The sequence below is a fragment of the Dipteris shenzhenensis genome, chromosome 24 (assembly GCF_047967505.1).
Source record: "Dipteris shenzhenensis isolate YYH24624 ecotype China chromosome 24, Dip_SZ_1.0, whole genome shotgun sequence".
NCBI classification, from domain to species: Eukaryota; Viridiplantae; Streptophyta; class Polypodiopsida; order Gleicheniales; family Dipteridaceae; genus Dipteris; species Dipteris shenzhenensis.
In genome coordinates, this window is record NC_141619.1 from 3,601,748 (window position 1) to 3,625,612 (window position 23,865).

Below are 23,865 nucleotides of genomic sequence, written 5' to 3' on the forward strand. Positions count from 1 at the left end.
TGGGTGACGCATAGTCAGTCATCTTTCATTAGATACCCATCTTTTAGGGAATATGACTCGTGGACTGCCCCTCTTGCACTTGCTGTAAAATATCACCAAATCTGCAGCATTAGCATATTGCTCCCTCATGTCTTTCAGATCCCTATGATAAGCAATAGTTACATTGTTTACCTAGGGTCTTCGAGACAAGGTATGTTCTAAGCTCCTGGAGTATGGACAATCTGAAAATGATACATTGACAGCATGTTTGCCCATTTCATGTGCTTCTTGGAGAGCTTTGTCTGAGTTAAGAAATATCTCGGACTTTGGTGATCTGTCTTAACTGTAAAGTCTGCACCCAAAAGATAATGAATGGAGGACATGAATCACAGCTAGCAACTCTTTCTCATAGATTCCCAAATATCTCTCCGCATCTCGGAGTCTCTTGCTCTCGTAGCCCACTACATGATTATTCTGGTGCAATGCAGCCCCAACACACTTCCCACAGGCATCACAATCCACATCAAATGGCTAATACAAATCAGGAACTACCACATTGGCTCTGTAGTCGGCTTTTCTTTGAGTGCGATGAATGCTTTCTTTTGTGGAATACCACATCTAAAAGCTGCATTTTTCTTGGTTAGGTCATGAAGTGGAGCGGCTATATCTGCAAAATGCCTGATAAATCTTCTGTAGTAAGAACGCAGGCCTAGGAAACTACGAACTTCATGCACAGTCTACAGCTCTGACCATTCTTGAATGGCTTGGATCTTTGCCGGATCCATCCGTATCCCATCTTTGAATATTATATGCCCCAAATAATAGATCTCTTCCAGAAAGAATTCACTCTTCTTGCTATTTCCATAGAGCTGGTGATTTCGCAACTCTCGGAAAACTGTAGCAAGATGTTCCTTATGCTCTTCTTCAGACTTAGAGAAAACAATGATGTCATCGAAAAAGGTTCTGTGAACTGTCTATAAGGTCGGCAGATATGATCCACCATTCTATTGAAAGTAGCCGGGGCATTTGTTAATCCAAAAGGCATCACCAGATACTCATACAAACCAAAAGTAGTGCAAAACGTTGTCTTGTGCACATCCTGAGGCTGTATCCTCACTTGGTGATAACCACTCTTTAAGTCTATCCTGCTGAAAACTGAAGCCCCATTTAACTCGTCCAGCACATCATCGATGCACGGAATTGGGAACTAGTTCTTGATGGTCATTTTATTCAGTGCGTGATAAACAACGCACATACAAAATGAACCATCTACCTTCTGTACAAGCAGTACAGGGGAGTAAAATGGAGATGAACTGGGCTACTGCAGCCCCTTGGACAACAAGTCCTACACCTGGGCCATAATTTCTTCTCGCGGAGTTGCACTATCTCTATATGGGGGCCTATTAGATGGCTCACTACCAGGAATGAGTTCTATACCATGCTCTTCAGGTCTCTCAAGGGATAACTCCCTTGGCAAAGCACCAGGAAAAGCAATCTTTAAAGTTTACAAGAAACTGAAATTTATCCTTATCTGCTTCATTCGTTTCAGCATGCATTTCAACATCCCTTTCTTTTATAAAAACCAGGTACGCTGAAACTGCAGACTTTATTGCTTTTCCAACCGAAATATGTGATACAATGGGGATGGTCCCCCCCCTATTCCTGGCACCCACAGTCTGCGTTTTACCCCTATGTACAAATTCAAGCACTTTCTCAAGAAGAGTTAGCTTCACTCCCTATAGCAATGGAACCAAGGCATACCCAAAACCATGTCATGATCTTTTAGTGGGGAGATCAAGAAGTCTTCCTAATCAACATAGTTTTGTACATGAAGACGGAGCCTCCCTATCAGGGGAGTAACTGGCACACGGTTCCCACAGAACATCTAGTCAACATCCAGAGCCCTGCCCAACTTCTCTGTCTTTATCCCCAGCCTCAGGGCTAAATCCTTTAACATGAAGTTATCTATAGCCCCGGGATCAAACAAAATTAGCGCCTGCTGATCTCTGATCTTGCCCCAAGATAGCAGCAATTCTCTTTCCTCTGGAATCATCACTTGGCCCAAAATGTCCGGAACTCCTCCTACCATCGGCTTTTGCTGTCCTGGTAGCTTTCTCTGCTCCCTGGAACCCGAAGGCTTCCCAGGGCACTGGGCAGCCACATGCCCTTCCTTCCCACACCTGAAACATTTCCCCTCTGCGAAAAAAGGCTATCTGCTCAGGGGAAAACTGGGGTTTTCCCTTGAAGGCCTTTGGTGCTTGGTTTCCCCTCAGCTTTTGCAGCTGGAATTCCCTCTTCTGAGTCTTGGGAAACTCCTTTTTCTCTGATTGAGGTGTGGCTGGCTTTTTCTTGTCTGTTGTCCCAACATGAAGAATAGGCACTGTGGTGGGATCCTGCATATACATTGAGCTAGCCACATTGGCTGCATGCATGATATCACATATGCCCTTATGTTGCTGCTGGGTATTAACCACAGCCTGAATTTTTGGCGTGAGACCAAACCTGTACTTTCTTACCTGGGTCTTCTTTCAGACCTTCTTGAAGGGAGTGATTTGTAAAAATGCATCCCAAAATTTGTGGTTGTAGGCCTTTACTGTATCTCCTGCATCCATATGCAAGCTGTCCCTGGTGACATGGCCTTTGAACTGCTTGGGCATAAACTATTTGTAGCAGTCTTTGTTGAATACATATGCAAGCTGTCCCAGGTGATATGGTCTTTGAACTGCTTGGGGATAAACTATTTGTAGAAGGATTTCTTGAAGCCCTTCCACTTTCTTGGAGCCGTGCCAACTGTAGTCTGTGCAGTCCACCATGCACTAGAGGTGTAAACTAACCATGCGCAGCTTCGAAGACTCTGAAAATCTCTTCGTGCCAAAAGCGCATCAAATTGTCTAATGAACTACATGGCTTTTTCTATCTCGCCATACTAGCAATCAAAGGTTGCAAACCTGACAGATTTCCCACTTTTCTTTGAACTCCTTGGTCTTTGCTCTCTTGCCTGACTTCTTCTTCTTCTTATGCTTTGGCTTCAATGATCCAGAAGAAGAAGACGATGATGAGGATGAAGACGTGGAGCTAGAAGAAGAAGAACAACTTGAAGAGCTATGATGATGCTTAGCCTTTTTCTTCTTGCAAGGCGTACTCCCTTCCTGACTACCTGCTTTCCTCTTTTTGTTGTCCTCCTTTCGAGGTTTCTTGCTCTTCCTGGAAACATCATCTACAGGAAGAACGGGAACTACTCCCAGGATCTCTTTCTGGCTGTCACCCTCTGGGGTGCCCCAAAAGAAAACTCTTTGCTACTCTTCCTCTGCATGAGGATTTACGAGCCTGCAAAACAATGGATCCCTTTTGGCTTTCATGAGCTGTGCTAGTAAATGTCTAATAAGTTGCCTCAGTCTTTTGACTGTTCTCTTGCATAGCTTGATTATTCCTAGCACTCTCCTCGTCGGGAGGGCATGGCATTCTACTGTGAAGCCATCACTACAACTTATCTGAGATTTTGCAAGCTCTCACACACACAGTGTATGCAACTGATCCACTCAGCCTTTGCTTTCCAGAAAGAAATACATGTATATTGCATTCACACCTTGTGCCCTAGTAACAAGCTATCACCTCAAGGCGTAAACCACAAGGTTGCCTAAGCATCAACTGCTGTGTTGCCCCTTTGCTGGTTACTGCAAAAAGCACTCAAAATGCATCTATTTCCCCTTTTCTGAGCACAAAGGCATGCATCTCTTTATTTCTGCAAATCTCTGATTTTTTTTTTTTTTTGACAGATAAACTCTGACTGACAGAAATTGACAGGTAAAAATCCTGCCCTTTTTCCCCCCCCAGTAACTGAGTGGCTAACTGGACTCTGGAGTAGCTGAACCACACTGGGATCTAGTTAGCTAAAACAATCTAGTCTGGTTAACTTGGTATGGTGAGGCTGACCACACTAGTTAGCTATGATTTGGTTAGGTTGACCAAACTAGCTAAGAGTAATCACACCCTTAACCTGAGTCGACTAACCAGAGTTAACTGAACCAATGAAGCTGCCACATCACCCCCACGTGTTTGCCACGTGTCAACACATGCATATGCCACATCAGTTCCCTGGCCGCATCAGCCTCCTACGCATGCCAACGCCTGCACGCACGCAAGGTAAAGGATTGTCAACGGACATCTTCATCCATCCCTGCGCCGAGATCAAAACGTAGCTCGCACTGTGTTCACAAATCTTGCCACTGCTTTTCTTTTCTCACACGTGATCCCGCTACATTTCTCCATACGCGGTTCGGATGCGTCTACTCCTCAAGCTTCGCCATACCGTTGATTGCCGTTCGTGATTAATTGCAATCAAGGAGCCCCGACGGAAGTTTTCGTCTGTTCCCTGTGATACATCTGTCCAAGTTCCTCGCGAAGGAGAAATCAAGGACATCAATCCTTGGAGCAGCACATATAAACTACCTACTCTCCTATCGCCAATTTCGTGCATAGGCTGTAGCACTAAGCGCCAATCGTTACTTACGCACTTGACAAAAACTCACGTCTTCCGGTGCCTTGCACCTCGTGTCAAATACTTATGCAAGGCATATTCTCTGCACTATTGCCCTTTTATGGGACTTCATTCGTTGAGCCAAGTTGGGGGGTTCCGATGGAAACTACCTTGTCACACTTTGCTGTCCGAAATGCTCACGCTTGCAATCATTCACATCTCTCGCCTACCTTGATCAAACCCACCGTACAAGGTTGGGAGGGCTAGCCCTGATACCAATGAAACTGTCACAAGGGTATGATTTCAAGCACATGCATGTTGGCCTACATGTAGGTAGGACCCTAGGAAAACAAGGGTTGCTTGATGTGCTAGAATCCCTAGCATTTGTGCCTTGGGGATGAAATTTTGAGGTTTGGAACAAGAAGGTGTTTTCAAGTTAGGCCATCGGTGTACTTCCAAAAAAGAGACCCACTAGAGGGGGCTAGGGGCAATTGAAGGGGGAATGCCACGTGGCATTTTCCCATGCCCACATGCTTTTGGTAAGGTTACCCATGGAAGCTCCCAGGAGGAGCTACGAAACGAAAGGAGGGTCGACACACACGTAGGAAAAGGGGAGGCACTGAACGGGATCACGTACGGCAGCTCACAAGAGCTTTTGGCTGTGAGCAGAGGGCTGTTAAGCATCACAAGGGCTGTGTGTGTACGGGTACCACGGCCATACACTGGACTAGCGACCCATTGTACGCACATACGGACTGCACAGAGTCCTTGGCTTGATCATAGGTAGTACGACTACTGTACAAGACTTGTAGGCTGGCTGTGTGTGTACGGACCAGCACAAGAAGCAATTCCATTTGGGATTCTACGAGCTGAGCGCACGATCTGTACGGACAGTCCATATGCTAGTATTAATTGCTACACATACAACAGTGTACAGGTCTGCTAGGGTGATGTACGGCTGCACGTACGAGGATGCATGGACCTATTGACAAGCTTCAGGTAGCGTTGTACGGTAGAATGGATTGCCAAGGAACGCACGGACGGCTGCTGTTGCATGTGTATGGCCAGCTTGCGTAAGCCCTATTGTGAACGTCTGACCATGGGCTGGCTGAGGCTGCAAGGGAGGTTTGCATGTGCATTCACGGGCCACTGCCGATTGATGCCTGGAGCTTGAGTAGTCCATACACGCCCTCGGAGTCGTCAATATCGTTATCTTGGAAAGCGGGCTGAGCACACGGGGTGCCTTACTCTACTTATGAGTCGTCGTGAAAAAGCCTAGTTGGCAGGGTGATTCACAGTGAATGCTTGCAAATCAGATTGGAACTTGTGATCATGGGTTGTTCATTTATGCTTTCACTCAATGCTTGGGTAGTCTAGTAAGCCAGTGGGCACCAGGGCAGTGTGGGAACTTGTTCATTTCCCGTGTGGGTTGTCAGAGAACAAATCCCAAGCCTCATGTTGGCATATGGTCAAGGATGGATGCTCATTGTCATTGGGGTGTGAGAGCAGAACCCTGCAGGGTCATTGCTTGGGATATTGATGCCTACAGAGAGTGGGAAGGGCACCGAATGCAAGTTTTGGTTTCTCTAAGAGATGGGTCACATGCAGGCAGTGGTTGCTAGGCAGACGGCGGTACAGCCTCGTTGCTGAGTAGGCAGGGGTCGCTTGGAATAGAGAAGTATCCTTAGAACCCCGAGAGGGATGGTACAGGTGTGACTGCCTTAGTGTTTGCTATATTGTGATCCTAGATCTCTTTTCAGAAACAAGTTATTGTATCAGGTATGTGCGACCCATAGGGTGAGAGACTATTGGTCATGGCAGTCCTGGACAGAGGAGAAAGCTTTGGTATGCTTTTTTTCTCTGCTTTGAGCAAATGGATGACTAATTGGGCATTGGTAACAGCTATGGGAAACTGTATGGCCAAGTGTGGTTACTAGTGACAGTTCTAGGCTGTGTACAAGCTTCCTAGACTAGGGATGTTGGAAACCTACTGTTAGGAGTAGTGAGAGCGGTGAATAGTAAGGGCTATGCAAGATATGTGGTTGCTCACTGGGATGTGGGATGCCATAGTTGTAAGGAGTGTATCCTTTGTGTAGCCTGGATTTTAGGACCTCTCACTTATTTAAAGAAATACCGAAAGGGGCGCCAAGGTTTGGGGCCAATCTGTGTCTTTGTCTTGGTGCAGGGGCACTCTAGCTCCCAATTTGTTGGTAATACTTTTGCTGAATTGTTAATGTAACAGTGTAGACTGGTTACTTGTTAGTTTTACTGCCCCTTAAAATATTGAAGGCCGGTTTCATAAACCGTGCTCTGAGATGAACACTCAATAACCATTGATTCTTCAGCAACTTTTTGCGTGTGTATCTCTCTCTCTCTCTTTTGTTCTCTCTCTCAATCTCTCTTCTCACTCTGCACACATTAGGGCCCAAGACAATCGTCAATGGGCTGGAAACCCCCGAAAGTCTTTATTCATTCACAAAATATGAGTACAAAGTACAATTCAGCTCACAGGCTGCTTACAAAAATTCACACATGAATTCCATTTTACAAAGAGCTCTCAGCTCAATTCTTTTGGCAAACTGAACTAAGGAACTTAGGACTAGCAGCGCGACCTGTTTGTCTACCTATGATCTGGAGCTGATGTGAAACGAGATGAGATAAGTGTTGACGGCGCAACCTGTTTGTTTGCCCACGATCTGGAGCAGATCTGAAACGAGATGAGATACGTGATGGCCGTGCAGCCTGTTTGTCAACCTACAGCAGAGGCGAAATGCCCCACTCGTATGTGCGCACAACTTGCGCTTGGCCCTACGAACGACCTGTTGCCTTTGTTGAGGCTAGGGCTAGGTAGGATCTGAGGCGAGGTGAGCTGAGGGGGAGGCGGCTGAGAGGTAACTGAGAGGCGGGAGGGAGCAGAGGGGGAGGGGGAGGGGGAAGGCGTCTGAGAGAAAGAGGAGAGAGAGAGAGAGAGAGAGAGAGAGAGAGAGAGAAGAGGGGTGAGAGATATGTGTAGCATCTGCATACGAACATGTGTAATATATACATACATGTATGTATGTATATGCATACATGTGTACGATATACACACACGTGAGAGGGAAGACATGTTTGGACAGCGCACACGCACGCACTGCATTATTTATGTATTTGTTCTTTAATACTTTTTGTTTGTGTGCGGGCATGCATGGTCACACACATGAAAACAAATGAAAATCAACCTCTTTGAGCATAACATTAGATGTGCATTCAATGCTAACGAGTACTCACATTTCTTTATAGGGTGTCAAGATTTTACAACAGAAAATTATAGTCATGTAGATTACCCTGTGATCAGCAAATTGGATTTAGATCTTCACGCAATTACTAAGATATGAGTGTCTCCTCCTTTTTCCAACATGGGTTAGTTGGCACCATAAGTTGTTGAATTGAAGTATATCTTACAATGCGTGATTACTGTGTTTGCCATTTCCCGTGTTATGTTTATTCATTTTTAACCAGGTTGTCAGCTTTTCAAGCCTCCCCTTTGGTTGTAACTGGTTACCTAATTTAGGAATGTGGCTTGTCAGCCATACACCCTACAGTTTGAAAGTAGCAGCACTGATTTCAATGCTTAAAAATTGCAGATCAGGATTAGAACACTCAAAGAGTAGATTTAAGCCATTTACTTCAAGAACCTGTTGCTATTTCACACTACTCAGTAAACTATATTGTTATCAAAGTGACTTTATGATTCCAACCGTTCCAATTTCAACCTAGAAGCATTCCTCCATTCACAATTTGTTTTATGAGTTCATATTCAGAACAGCACATTGTACAGAAAACCTTAATAAGCTGAGTTATAAATGCAATGAAAGCACATTGATTCGTGAAAAGTACCTTGTAAACAAAACCTTAATAAGTTGAGTGATACGAAATGAAAGTGTTTAGTCTGTGTAACTGCCAGACAAAAACCTTATCCTTATTCATACCTTGCTAGAGCTCCAACTATCTATAGCAGAACTGAAATACAGACCCCCTGGAGATGCCCAATGCCCACTGCTTTCTCATCCATTGAACATGTCATAAACATAAACATACAGATAATAAGATTATGCCAGAAAAGCATTTGTTCAACTTGCCATGTATGCATGCATGCACACGCACACACACACACACACACACACACACACACACACACACACATTTTTTTTGTGAAAAGCAGTATTTCATTCAGAAAGAATGTACATTCATAGCTGCCCTAGAGGGGAGCAGCTATTAGTAACTCAAAATTAAAAACAGTCATAAAACACTTCTAACTTGGCCAGAGGAAGAGCTCCAAGAGAATGTGCACCCTGGAGGGACTGATGCAGAGAGGAACAATAACCATCCACGAAAGAGTATCCATACAAACAAATGTTACGAGCATGATATAATGACCACACAGCCAAGGAACGACACCAGCAGAGAAACTGAGCATAGTCTGGTGTAGAGGCATATCTACCAAACAGCCAGAACTGAAATCCTGGGAAACGAGCATGAAGATAAATCTCCAGTCAACAAAGAAAATCATGAACAACAAAGCAGTTCAAAAGCAGGTGCAAAACCATCTCTCTCAGATGTAAACAGGAAGGACAAGCCAAAGAAGCTATACGTCTGGCAACAAACAAAGAACCCACTGGCAATGAATGTGTCTACCAAACAGTGCCACTCCGGAGAGGGAGATTACTGCTCTGGATGCGACGGAGACAAACCTTCCACCAAACAAGAGATTTATCAAGATGCCTCAAATGATTCCCCACAGCTGTGGAGAGCTTTCTTGGTCGTAAGTTCTGCAATGAAAAAGGAGAATAACTCAGAAGTCCTTGCTCAAACTTCCAATCCACCAAAGTAAGAGTAGTACCAAATGGGGGACAGGCTGAAAAGATTGCATCATGGGGGTGAGAATGCACCAAATAGACCTGTGATGCAGACTCAAACAGAACTGTCTCCTGGCCCGAGGAAAAGAGAGTGTGTAAACCCAATCCATCCACCACATCGTCCATTGTAGAAATACCCAAACAATTCAGGAAATAAGCCTTTCTAGGCTGAAGATGGTCTAAAGGGGAGTAAAGACACAGCTCCAATAGATGCTTTGCAAACAGAGGGTATTCCTAGGATCGGGAGAACAGCCTGACAAACGCAGATGAGACGAGCTGATGTCAATCATGAATCGAACGAGTAGAAAAGGGACACCCGGGAATACAACCACGTAATGCCCAAAAATAACATTCGATATGCTAGGAATTCAATGGCCGAAGGCATCTGTATGAAGAAGAGAGCCAATCAAACAGGAAGGCGTTGCTCCAAAAAGGTGAGCAAGAATGTGGCCTTGCGAGCTAATACATGAGTATGAATATTTAAAATATTCAAACCCCCGTGCATCTTGGGTGAACAATCATAATTGTACTTAAGAAGCCGGAGCGTCTTACGGTCCCTCTTTGTGTGCCAAAGACATTCCATAACCTTGGACATGGTTTTCTCAATATCCAAAAAGGTCCAAGGAATAAGTTGCAAATAAAACTGCATATATGCCATGAGAATGGACTGCACTATCCAGAGATGAACCATGTAATGGCCAGGTAAATAGTTTCCAATAGTATGTCTTCTGAAAGAGCTTTTGCAGTACCCAAAGTCTCTCTTGTGGCAAAGAAATATGTCATCCACTAGGGTAGCCCAAATGACGCACTACCTAATCAGCGGGCAGCACCAGGCCAGGCCACAGAAAGCGCCGCCAGTCACACTCGTGCTAAGAAAGGAGCTTTCGACCCGAGTGAAAGGACAAACAAATCAAGGGCCTGCATAAGATGGCGAATATCTCATTCCGAGCTTCTTAGAAAAGTCATCTGCATAAGCCTGGCTGACAAAAGGTACACCTCCAACAAAGTCAATACCATGCAAACACTGCTGCAAAACTATGGCATCCATACGCAACAACAGTGGATGAGTAGCAATGGCATAAAGCAAAGCACTTAGAGGACAGCCTTAACGAACAGGCGTCCCAAAGTCCATGGAGAAGATAGGGCATCATATAAAAGGCAAAAAGTTGTGTCATCCTCATATAGCCAGTAAAACCATTATTTGCATTTTGGGTCCAAAGCCATCCGCGGCATAACATCTGCAATAAAGTCCCATGTAATAGTGTTGAATACTTTTTCGACATCCACCTGCATGATCAAAACATCCTTGTGTGTGTATTTGGCATATTCAATTCAAATGTAAGCATTTGCAATGTTATCCATAATCCGTCTGCGGGGCAGGGTGCAAACCCTGTATACACGAAATGTGATATGCACAATACCAACATATTAGAAATCAGCTTCTATACCATGGCATCAAACTGATTGGCCACCAGTCTGACAAATATTTGCATAATGGCTTTTAGGAGTCAAATGCAGCAGATGAAGGCATTGTGCCAGAAAGCCAAGCATCATTAATCATGTACAACAAAACACGACTCAACTGATCCCACAATTCAACGGAAAACTCAAGGGTGAGGCCATCCCAACCCAGGGATTTGGAGTGCCCCAACCTAGACAATGCCGCTTTCAACTCTTGATCAGTAAATGGCAGCTCAAAGAGACACGCCTCATCTTGAGAGACAATTGGTTGAACATGGCAAAGGAATACCTTCCTTGCATCAAGCATAGGTGACGTATGAGGGGATACAAATAGAGCAGCTTAATAGTGCTGAACAATCTCATTAACATGTAGGTTATTCATCGTTCACGAGCCATTCGGACAAAGCACGCGATGCAAGGAATGCATCCGCAGGGAGGAATGCAAGCTTTTGAAAAAAACCTTGGAAGAGTAGCATGTATCCTACATGGCTTTTTGAAGAGACCAGAGCTACCAATTTGGTAACTTCCCTTGATCATTGTCAGCCGAAAAATGAAGGGCAGCTTGAAAATCAAATTGCTCATCTTAAGGCAATCGACATAGCTGCGCAGTAATTGTCATATACTGAATTTGACCCTTTGCATCAGCCACTTTACGGCGTAGGTCACCCAGGTAGCATTTGCCATATCCTTTAATCAAATCTAGTATGCATTTACAGATGCATGCAATACAAGTCTGCAAATGAGACCCTCGACTAAAACTATAAAGGCATGATGCTTCATATATACATTATTAACCAATAAGAGCCTCTTGCAAGGCAACAGCACATCATGCACCCTGGAAGACCAAAATGCAAAGTCATATATCAGAAAGTGATCTGATAGACGCAAAGCATAATCCAAAGCCATCTCACAAGTAAAATCATCGGATTGCCTGCACGAAGAATGTACCATCAATCTAATTGAGCCCAGTACTGAGTGAATGTATTATGATGAAATGTGTACCCATCTATATCAAGCATAAGATGTTTCCATAAGTCCAAGCATGCAAAGTATCAAACATATGTGTCCAGGCATCCTATTCTCTTTGTAATATGTGAGATCGATGAATACTACCATCTTCTTCTTCTTTTTCCAAAATAATTGACTTCCATTAAGTATGAACAAAACCCGCGAGAGCAAGCTCAAAGCGGAAATACATCATGCAATGCATGAGAAAAAACTCTCCTCAAAAAGAGGTGGAAAACAACCAAGGTTGAGGCTGAAAGTGCCATCTCAACCCTGCAATAGACTTAGAGAAGAAGGGGGAGCCCCTCCATTATGTACAAAAAGTAGCCCTTCTAGCAGAAGCTGCCCAAGAGGACCCCTGCATGCTCGCCCAGATGGCCATCAATGTATGTATAGTGTCTGTTCATATACTGGCCAAAGTGTGAGAAGGGTGAACCTGGGATCCATCCAATGTCTTCATGCCTCTGACTCTGCAAATATGCCACGCTGCAATACTCGCCGGTACCTCCCAAGAAGAATCCATAGAGGCATGCACAGCTCTAAAAGGTGAGGCAAGAACATCATCCAGAGAGCATGGCTCAACAATGTGGCGTTAAATTGATAAGGCCCAAGAAGAGTCGTGTCTCTCATAAAATACCGAAGGCCCCGGAAGAGAGAGCCAAGCAACTAAGCCCCAAGTCATGAAGAAGGGGGAAGGGACAAAATATACCTTTGTAAGACTAGAATAATCCAATCATACTAATTTAGATTTTTTGTTGTTCTAAAGTCCAAAAAACTACACAGAAAATAAGAGAGAAAATGAAAGAGAATAAAAAAGAGGTAGCATAAACTTTTTTTTAAAACAAAAGAAAGACATACTTAGCAAGCAAAGCAACACTTATGTCGTCATCAAGCCCAAGCATAAGCAGCTATAATGGGTTTCTAAAGACCCGCGGAGTCTCTTGGGCAAACCCTGTGCTTACTAAAATACGTCAAAGAAACAAAAGAGAAAGAACAAGAAATAAAGAAAAAAGGAAGAAGGTGACTAAGCAAAAATAAACAAGCAAATCGATAAACAAAATCTTCCAAAAAACAGGGAAAAAATCTCTCTCTCTCTCTCTCTCTCTCTCTCTTTCTCTCTCTCCCGCTCCCGTTCGTACAGCCCCGTCTGTACCTCTCCATTCATACTTCTCCGTTCGTACAGCCTATCAATAGCAAACACACTAACCCTAACCCCGAGTTGGGCTAAACCAACCCAACCGGGGGGGGGGGTAGGTTCAGCTAGGGGGTTCAACAGACAGCCAATTATGGACGGGCCTACCCTCTCCTCCAAGTCTCCCTCAACTCCTTCAACCTCCATCGGGACTCGATACTCTACAGTTGCAGCCATGACACCCTCTCCTTATGCACGGAATTACCAACAAGAAGGCTCAAAACTATAGGCCATCTCTTGGCGATTCTAGTGATGCCCTATAGGCCATGGTATGTGCCTTGTAGGCATAAATATAGGCACTTATAGTGTTAGTGCCTTTTAGGCCACATAGGACACTTAGTCCTATGTGACACCTAGGACACTTAGTCCTAGGTCTAGGTACAAGTACTTTGTATGCTTCATTTTCTTCTGCTCTAGTTGACGTGACGGCGTTTCATCATCGACTCTTTGTATTCTCTCTTTTGCCTATCGATCCTACAGTGGTATCAGAGCTAGGCTCGACTCATCTTCCTGCCCCCGGACTCCCTGCCGTACCTGCGTCGTACAAATCCATACCTACCATCGTACTTGCACAGTACAACTCCCGTATCTGCGGCACCGTACGTTGGACTCCGTACACAGTACTTGTTACATACCTGCGCTGTACTTGTCCGTTCCGTACCAGAGCCATCGTACCTGCGCCGCCGTACAGTAATACCTGCATCACCGTACTGACCGTCGTATTACACTACATACATCTTCCGTGCCTTTTTCGTACCTGCACGTGGGCATGGATGCATACCTGACAAAGGTCAAGGATCTCATGGAACAACTTGCCAACATTGATGAGGTGGTGCCAAATTCACAGCTTGTCAGTACCACATTGAATGGACTGCCAGATACATATCAAGGGTTTGCTACAACCCTTCAATTAGTGGCCATGGGTAATCCATACCACTATTCTTTTGATCAGCTTGTTACTTTGCTTTTGCAGGAAGAGCAAAGTCGAGCTAATAGACAAGCCATTATTCCTGATCATACATTTGCTTCACAACAGACAAGAAGAGGCAAGGCTTCCAAGCCTATGGGCAAGCCTAAATCTGCGCATAGCAACTGTAATTCCTCCCATGCATCTAAAAATACAGCAAATAAGTCAAAGAAGAAAAGATGCAACTATTGTCGCAAGCCTGGACATGACATTTCAGAATCAGGAAGCGCATTGCTTCGGAGAAAAAGAAAGCAGGATTGATAGTTAATGCCTCACATGCTATTGAATCCCATGAGCCAGCAAATGCTTTGCATTGCACATGCTCTTCAGGATGATTGGGCATGGGCTGTCCATTGCTCATTTGATCCCTCCAAAGCTGATGCACTCTTTACTGCTAATGACGCTCAGTCTTGGTATTTTGATAGTGGTGCCTCCAAGCATGTCACATCTTGCAGACAGTTGTTTCATTCTTTAGCAGATGCACCTCGAGGGGGGACTGTCACATGTGCTAATAATGCTTCATATGCTGTAAAAGGAATTGGAGATGTGCAGCTCACATCCATTTCAAGCCATCCTGTCACTCTGACAAATGTTCTTTTTGTGCCTGGAATTGAAGTCAACTTGATTTCAATTTCAGCAATTACCACGGATTTCTCCAACAACTGTTGCTTGTATTGGGCATCTATGAAAACAAGCTTATAAAATCCCCTGGCAGCCTTATAACAGCCTGCAACATAGCATGCTTTCAGAGATTTCAGCCATTGTGCCACTTTTGCAACATCAAGCATCCTTCCCGGAAAAAGTAAAACAACAGCTTTTTGGGGCCAAGCTCATGAACCTGGAACAGAAACACAGAATGCTGGCACAGGTTCATCACCCCATGCTTGATTAATTTCAGAGAACCCTTCTTGCAAAGTGTCAGCAAAAGGCAGCAGTTCGGGATTGATGCATTCTTCTGGACCTTCTGCAACACACACCTAATGATGCTTAAGGTCGCCCCTTTTGTATTGAACTGTATCCATCTATATCCATTTCAGCCAAGAAAATAACCCAAGCATGCAACAAAAACCAGGGTATTACAGACAGCAGAGACAGCTCGAAATACCACAGTGAATAGACAGCATCAAGGACTTACAAAACCAGGGTTTAGGGAGAGCAAAAGAAGCTGGAAGAAACAGTGTTTATGGACAGGAACAAAGTAGAACCAGAGAGGACTCATGAATGCGCTGTAGGGAGAGAAAACTGTGTTGTCTTTGAAGCAAGAACACCAACACCTATGAACCAGGGAAACAGCACACAGCAAGCTGAAAACAGGAGAGACAACGGGCTGACAGCAGAACTTTAAAGAGATCTCTAGCAAGCGAAAATATACAAAATAAGGGCTGCAACAAGGTGATCCAAAGGGGAGTTAATATGAGACAAAAGAGTGGCAAAAATAACCAGTTGACGTAGCACTGCACAGGAGGGCAGGAACCCGAACCTATCCTTCTCTCACTATCACCTAAACACACACCCACACACTCACACACCAAAAACGGGGAGCAGCAAGAGGGATGGGAAAGGAAAGGAACCCATCAGGGAAGCAGGAAACCTAGACAAAATGAAGAGGAAAGGCGGCGACTAAAGGGGTGTGAAAAACGAGGCACCAAGGGCATGAAGAAGAAGACCAGCAACAGGACAGACTACAAGCTAATCGTGGGCTAGCTCTTGGGCCTGGCCAGACCAGGACCTAGGAATGGAGAAGGCCCCTGAAGGGGCTGTAGCAGCAGGGAGTCTCAGAGGCAGGTCATGTATACACACACACACACACACATTTTTTTGGGGTGAAATCAATATTTGTTTATATTACAAGCAGTTCCCAAAGAGAGACATGCCCTTACAAACATCAGAAGATTTCAATATAAGACAAGTAGAAAGAGGAATCCATCTAAACGAGCAATGAGACAATCAAAAAAAGATTGCCTTTAAAACATCAAAAATAGCGAAACTAGGAAAAAGTGGAATGTCCAAAGACAATATGATTTCTATCCTTCCACAGAGTCCAAAGGCCCCGATATCGAACCCAAGTGAAGAAAAGATGAAACTCATGTACACACACAGACAAATATGTATGTATGTATGTATGTATGTGGGGCCCACTTGGATCGTTGGTACATGCTTAATGCTCAGCTGTATGCTGAATTTACCTACATGATGTGGGCAGACTATGCTTTCCCTCACTCTAATCATCCTCCCTTTGGCTAAATCTTTCTTTCTTTCCCATGTGTGATGACAGACTTCCAGAAAAAAGATTGCTTATTGTCAATCACAATTATTCACAGCATGATGCCTATAAAGATAGGGTGGTATATGCAATTGCCCCAAAATGGGCACAGGCTCATATTGATCTGGACTTTGCGTGGCTGGCATTTGCATATCGAATGCAGCATGTCATTCGTGACTATGGTAAAACTTATTTGTCTTCTCTTCACAAAGAAGTTGCGGATCCACGCTATCAACAACTATGGAGCACACAGTCCCACCCAGCCCCCCCACCACTTTCTGCCCCCCCTCCTCCTCCTTGCTTTCGCCCTATCCCGCCTCCTCTCCGCCTCTATTCCACCTCCTCCCTGCCAGCTTCCGCTCCCGCCACCCCTCCGCCTCATTCCGCCTCCCTCTCCTCCGCCTCCACAATGCCTCTATTCTGCCTCCCCTCCGCCCCTCTTCCGCCTCCTTCCCGCCTCCCCTCCACCCCTTCTCCGCCTCTTCTCCCTCCCCGCCCTTCTCTTCCCCTCCCCCTCTTCTTCACCCGTCTGCCCCTCCTCCCTATGCTGGTGGTGCTGTGCGTTGGCCGCAAGTTCCCTTAGTTCTTAGAGCCCTTTTTTTCCTTTTTTTAGTTTCTTAGAGCCCTTAGCAATTGGCTCGTGGCTCCTTGAGACCCTTTTTTGAGGGCCCTCCCCCAGTTTTTAGTGGCGGGTAGCAGCTCCCTTCTCCCCCCCTGGCTGGTTTTGCCTTTTCCTCTTTCCTTCCTTCCCCACAGCAGTGATTTTTTTGCTTTGTTTTGGAGAAAAAGAAACCTTGGCGGTGACCCTTGGTCTAGCCAGAGGGGCACTATGGCACACCCTTGAATCCCACAGCCGTTAAGGTCATTCTTTCTCTAGCCGAACAAGCAATAGATGCAGCATGCAGTTTAGTCATTTGAAGACATGGCAGTCGTGAGCACAATTGTGAGCCTCACACCCACAAGGAGACAAGTGAGAGAGCGAAGCTTGGCACTAGACGGCGACCACATCCAGGAGGTCACCATCTACGGAAGAGGAGTCTTCCTCATCCAGCTGAGGTCCCTGCCACCACCTTAACACTGTGGAGTAGAGCCCCATCCTCCTTGGCCTGCATTTGGTGTACCTTTTCCGTACCATGGATTTACAATGGAGGACATCGACACGACGCACCATGTTCCCCAATTCCCGATGACGCTCTGCTTCTCGGGGCTCCCACAAAAATACAAAGCCATTCCCCCCTCCATTGGTAGAGCGTTTGGCACAATGCTCGAGTCCCCACTAGATTCGGCAACATCAATGGTGGTAGACGATGGGCCCAGGATCAGATTGGTGGTTGAGAGCCCAAAGTCCCTCCTAGAGTTGATCCTCCTCGAAACCCTTGAGGGGGGTATACTCCGTCAGAGAGTGGAGATTCCTGGTTTTCCAAGCCAGTGTCTTCGCTGCAGACAGATGAGCCATCTAGCCCGAAACTGACCTCGTGGTCAGAGCCAAGATCCTCCTCCCCCACCCCCACAGGGCAGGTAGAGTCAACAAGCCAGGGCCTAGCACCCCCTCAGACAGGAGCAACGGGAGTCTCATACTGGGTGACACCTTTAGAGGGAGAGTGGACCCTGTTGGAATATGGAAGCAAGAACTAGAAATAGAAACTGGAAATGAAATAACAAGACTGAAAGACTACAAATACCTTGAGAAGAGTGTAGACAAGACACAAGCTAGACTGATAGATTACAATGATGTGACCCATTGAATATATGGGCCAAAGTACAAGACATAAAGCAAGAGTGCTTATGGGATAATTGTAGAAGTGCCACATGGCACACACTAAAGACTAGACTTAGACTTAGACAAATGTAGACTAGGAAATAGTACACTTAGTGTGCACTTATCTCCAACTCCCTCCTAAAGTGGACACTAGGAGTAAGACAGAAAGACAAGACTAGAAGACAGACTGATAGACTGAGAGACAAGATAGAAAACATGACAGACAAATGATCCTGAGACACCCCTCCTCAAGTGATATCCTCATATGGGTCCACAAGGGTAAGGACAAGATGGATCTAAAACACACTCAGATTGATAGACAAATAGACAGACAGACAAGACTAGATAGACAGAAGACTGACTGTAGACAAATAGAAAGACCAAGACACTAGAACCCCTTGACCTACATCATCGGTGGTCAAGGTGGTAGACAAAACATAGAAGTAATCAGAAAGCCCACTTCTCATCATGTGAGGAAGGAACAGCAGGATCAGCTGATGGAGATGTTGCAGCAACATGGGCTGAGGTAGATGCAGGAGCTGATGTAGAGGTTTTGGAGTAGCAGTCCCTCTCCCGGTGATTATCACGGCCACAAATGGTGCATGGATGAGCCTTCAAACAGTCCTTCTCCACATGATTAGTTTTGCCACAATGGGTGCAAGGCTTTCTTACCTTAGAACTTCCTTTCTTTGCTAAAAATGCAGTGTCAGTTACCTTTCGTTGTTGAGTTCTTTCTTCCTCTTAAAGAGCATTGATGATACCCTCAAGAGAAGGATTATTATGATACTTGAAGGTAGTGACAAGAGTAGCATAGGAGTCAGGTAAGCTTTTGAGAAGCACAGCAATAGCAATATCTTCGGAGATGGGAGACTTGACTGACGCAAGCTGAACCATAAGACTGCAAAGATAATTGACATGAGAGGCTATAGTAGCTCCTTCCTGCATATGTAGATCAAAGAATGAGATCATAAGTGCAATCTTAGAGTTTTTAGATCGGGCTCCAAAAAGAGTGTCCAAAGTGATCCATGCTTGAGGAGCACACTGTATGTCGGAGATGTGATGAATGTAATCATCTCCAAGGCCGAGCAATATGATAGCATAGGCTTTGTCGTTCTTGGCAGCAACAACTTGCTCAGATGGACCTTCGAGAGCATCACAGTGAACAATGTCCCAAAGGCCTTCTTTCATAAGATGGCACTTGATTTTGATCTGCCAAGTATGAAAGTTGGACCCATTGAATTTGCCGATAGATATGAGAGAATGAGAGGAGGATGCCATGTGGGAAGGTCTTACCTCTTGCTAGGATGCAAGGGCAGTGTCTATTCCCTTACAATATTGCAGAAAATAAATGAGAGGAAGAGATCCCAGAAGCCGGTTCTCTCACCACTTTGTCAGGGCCATAGCATATGACAGCCCATCGAAGCAGGAGGAACCAGCAAAAAAGGAGAGACTGTTCAGCAAACTGAAAGAGGCAAAGCTAAGTACCTTAATCCCGGGCAGAGATAGAGGTGAAAAAGGGATGCAGATCTTCGTGAAGATGGAGCTGGAGAAGTCAGCCTGTGCAGGTACGGAGAAGTCGAAGAAGTCAGCCTGTGCAGGTACGGATTCCGTACAGTCGTACGGACTGTACGGACTGCTGACGATGTACGGACGACGAGCAGAGTACGGAGTACCGCCGACGTACAGATGACGTGCAGAGTACGGGCGGCGTACGGATGACGTACTGAATACGGGCGACGCTGTACGGATAGCAAATACGACAGCAGGTGCAGAAGTAACAGCAGATTTACGCAGATCTGGCGCTGCAGCAGAGAGTTGCGCAGATCTGGCGCTCAGGGGCAAAAAGAGAGCAGATCTGCAGCGGGGGAGAGAAGAGGCAGATCTGAGCAGGGGGGCAGATCTGTATCTGAGGACAGACTTGAGAAGAGAGAAGAGGGGGAAGGGGAAGAGGGATCAACCTAGCTCTGATACCATGTTGGAATATGGAAGCAATAGAAACTGGAAATGAAATAACAAGACTGAAAGACTACAAATACCTTGAGAAGAGTGTAGACAAGACACAAGCTAGACTGATAGATTACAATGATGTGACCCATTGAATATATGGGCCAAAGTACAAGACATAAAGCAAGAGTGCTTATGGGATAATTGTAGAAGTGCCACATGGCACACACTAAAGACTAGACTTAGACTTAGACAAATGTAGACTAGGAAATAGTACACTTAGTGTGCACTTATCTCCAACAGACCCAAGTGGGCAAGAAAAAGAAACCAAGCAAATTGACCCGAAAGCGATGCAGGCAACGGGCTAGATGCACAGAGAGAGAGAGAGAGAGAGAGAGAGAGAGAGAGAGGGGGGCACCCGCGGAGGAACAACTGCAGGATCCCCTGGTTTGAGACTCCTCTCCCCCAATGCCAGGGGCCACTGTCCAGCCAGGTGATCCTCCCTTAGTGGAGGTCCAACGTCCGCAGTCACCCAGGCGTCAACTGCAAGCCTCAAGCAATTCCTTTGTGGCCTCCTTTATGGGATAAAGAACCCAACTTAGCCACAAATAGGATGGAGCGGAGGGGTCTGGGGAAGAGAGTAGAGAGAGAGAGAGGAGAGAGAGACAAATTGATTGGCCCATTAACATATTTATTTTCTTCCTATGTATATATTTTTCCTTCTACCAAAGTTGAAACCCATCTCACAGAGACATTTCAAGCAGGGAGTTAATGTTCTCAGGATAGAGTTCTGCCTCCTTGACAAAGTCTAGTATTTTTTTCTATAATTCAAGTTACCAAGTACCTCGAAGAGAAGGTGCCTATGGAGGGATTCTAGCAGGCACCACAATGTTAGACCACTCTCCAGCAATACTCTACCTAGAGCAGCCCTGCCGTGGTCTTCCCCAAAAGGGGGTCTGCATTCCAAAGGACGACCTGCAGGATGAGGAGATTCAGCAAGTTATTGCAGGGATCTAGCAACAACCAGAGTTAGCACCCGGGGCTGGGCTTCTTGGGTGACAGGTGCCATTCAGAGTAGTAGTGAGGAGTTGCAATCTTACTCCCTTAGACGGAGGAGGGCTCTTCAAGAGCGCAAGCGTGTATTGCGACAAGACCTCGCTTCTATAGAGAGGCTCCAGGACACGGAGGTTGAGGTGGGCTGAGTTTTCCTACCACTCCACCCGGGCCCGTTGGGTACAGCAGGGGGATAGGATGACGAAGCAATTTTTTCAAACCCCTTGACCTCGATCGAGAAGCACGCAGTTACAGCGATTACGAGATCCACATGACATTATGCACACCAATCCAGAGGAGATTCTAGAGCTGACCACATATTTCTACAGCCAACTCTTTTAGGCGGAGAGGGTGCCTCTAGCTTGCCTTGTGGCCCGTGAGTTAGTTTGGGACCATGTTCCGACCGTAGCCTCGCAAGAGTTGTGCAGGAGACTAGAGGAGCCTTTCACAGATGAGGAGCTCTTGGAAGCCCTCAAGGCCCTCCCTACCCAAAAGTGTCTTAGCAAAGATGGCTTGACTCCGGTCTTCTTCCAAACTTTTGGGAGATCATTTCCACCCCTTTCCGCTCAGCCTGCCAGGAGATCTTCGACACGAGCTCCCTTCCTCAGTCCCTGAGCAAGGGGTGGATTTGTCTGATCTCAAAAGGAGAAGATAGGTCAAACATCTGGTAGTGGAGACCGATCACCTTGCATGACACCTCATACAAGATCCTCGCTAAGGTCTTGAGTTTGCGGTTGCGGCCTCATCTCACCGACATCATCCATGACACAGACTGGCTTTGTACAGGAGCAGAACATCCTAGATAACATTGTCACATTCTGGGAGGGAGTGGATTGGGCCAAGGAGGAGTTGTCACAGGGACATGAATTTTTTAAACCATGACTAACTTTGGCTTAGGGGACTAGCCTAGGAAGCGACAATTCCCACAAGCCCCTAGGAATGGGTTCAATCCCTAGGTGCACACACTAGGTCTAAAATGCTAGGGTCAAGGCAAGGCTAAGAGGGGTCTAAATGTTGAGCCCAAGGAAAACCAATGTTAGAGCTTTAATGTGGGGGCAAACCAATGTTGTCATTGGTTTTTGGGGGTTAGACTTTAATGAGGAGCCACATGATAAATTCTCATGCAAGCCTACCCACCCTTCTTCTCATCGGATTTTGACGTTTCTTTTGGGCTGCTCTCATTTTGCACGTATCACGAGGTGATTGTATGGAATTGGGCTTTGTTTTGGCACACTTTCCGAGGCAGTTTTTGCTGGCACACTTTTCTAAGACTGGCTGTACAGTGGCAGCACTGAATCCAAGGCATACGTGTGCACTAGGATTGAATGCAGGTTGTAGCCAATGTTTAGCTTTGATAGAGTGATAGCTTGGAGCACAGTGCAAGGGTAAGTGAGCCCTTGTTGTATGAACAATTTCCATTCCTAAAGAAGTAAACAAATACCAGAAGGGGCGCCAGGTGTTTGGGGCATGTGTGGTGTCTTGTATTTGGTTTCATTGAGCAGGGGCACTCTAGCCTCCATCCAGTTATTTCTCAAGTTGTTTCTAAGTGGTATTGTTAAAAATTAAGTGACTCGACATGATGCAATATGACTGAATAATGTATATGCTAAGATAGTTACGGTCTACTTCCCTTTAGGAAACTAAAGGCTGGTTACAAGAGTCACAACCTTTGGCCATCCTTCTCTTGAATTTTGAGAAGGCTTACAATAGGGTGGAGTGGTCTTTCCTAGAGGGCACCGTGCAAAGGTTGGGTTTCTCAAACAGATGGATTAGAGGAGTCTCTGCACTTTATGGGGGGAGCTAGTCAGATGCTTATCGGTGGGCACACGCCCGGGGCCTTTTCGCTAACTCGCTCCGTTCGCTTTCTCGCTCGGTTTGCCAAGGCTGCCCCCTAGCTCCCTTTTTTTTCCTATTTGTGGCGGAGGCATTGGGCTACTACTTGAGATCGCAGGTGGCGGGCCTCACACGGTTGATGCCTCCAATCAGATAGGAGGAGTTGTTGGACTGAGAGTTTGCAAATGACACAGCCTTGTACGCAGAGGGCACCACAGTGAGCTTGGAGAGTCACAGGACATCTTGGTTAACCTTTGAGGTTGAAACTGACTTGCAGATAACAACTAGATTGGGTGCTTGAGAAACTTAATAAAATCTTGGAATATTGGAAATTGGCTACTTGGCCCTTGCATGTTCATATGCGAATTGTGCTGGCCTATATTCAGTTCTATCTTCCTTTGATGATGTTTACTAAAAACGACATCTCAATTCTTTCATGTCTACTATTATGGAACTCTTCTAGAAGTCGCATCATCATCGTAGGTTCTTAGGCTTCTTTCTATGGAACACTTATGCACTCCAAAAATGCATGGGGGCCTGAATATTCTTACTATTCACTTGCATATCTTGGCCCACAAGGGAAAAATGATGTACCAATTCATGCAAACTGATCAGCCCTGCGCTGCTGTTATGGTTTGTGTCACGAGGGCATGAGTTTTGATACTCGCATGTGGCCTTGACCCCAGGAATTAAGTGGCGAGGTCAGGGGATGAGGGTGTGTAATTCATTGTGCATGGCATTCATCCAACGCACATTATCCTTTGCTTCTTCAAAAGAGTCAGGTTCTTCCTCATCAAGAAGAGTACCTGCATAAGCTGTTTAAACTGAAAGAGCCCCCAATGCGTGCCATACTGCTCTACGAGTCCTGCCAGGCAATGGGGCCTCAAGCCTACTCTCCCTGAGAGTCTGTAGCGACCGATTTGGGACTGTTTTGGCTGTGTGTATCTCTTGAATCTCTTGTCTGACAACTTCATTCACACCCTGTGGAGGTTTTAAAAAAACGTCTAGCTGAATCGGGGCATGTGGATCAAGAGGAG

At 45.6% G+C, this 23,865-nt stretch overlaps 1 protein-coding gene across 4 annotated transcripts in view; it reads right to left on the reverse strand.

Moving 5' to 3' along the window:
• LOC147886100 (Transducin/WD40 repeat-like superfamily protein) overlaps window positions 1–23,865 on the reverse strand; it is a 95,490-nt gene that overhangs the window by 36,511 nt on the left and 35,114 nt on the right. For 3 of the 4 annotated variants that reach the window (XM_087395871.1, XM_087395872.1, XM_087395869.1), the window contains exon 3: window positions 8,425–8,494. In XM_087395871.1, coding sequence (XP_087251997.1) covers window positions 8,425–8,494 — 70 coding nt within the window. The remainder of the gene's footprint in view (window positions 1–8,424; window positions 8,495–23,865) is intronic. The other variant, XM_087395870.1, reaches the window with a different exon arrangement.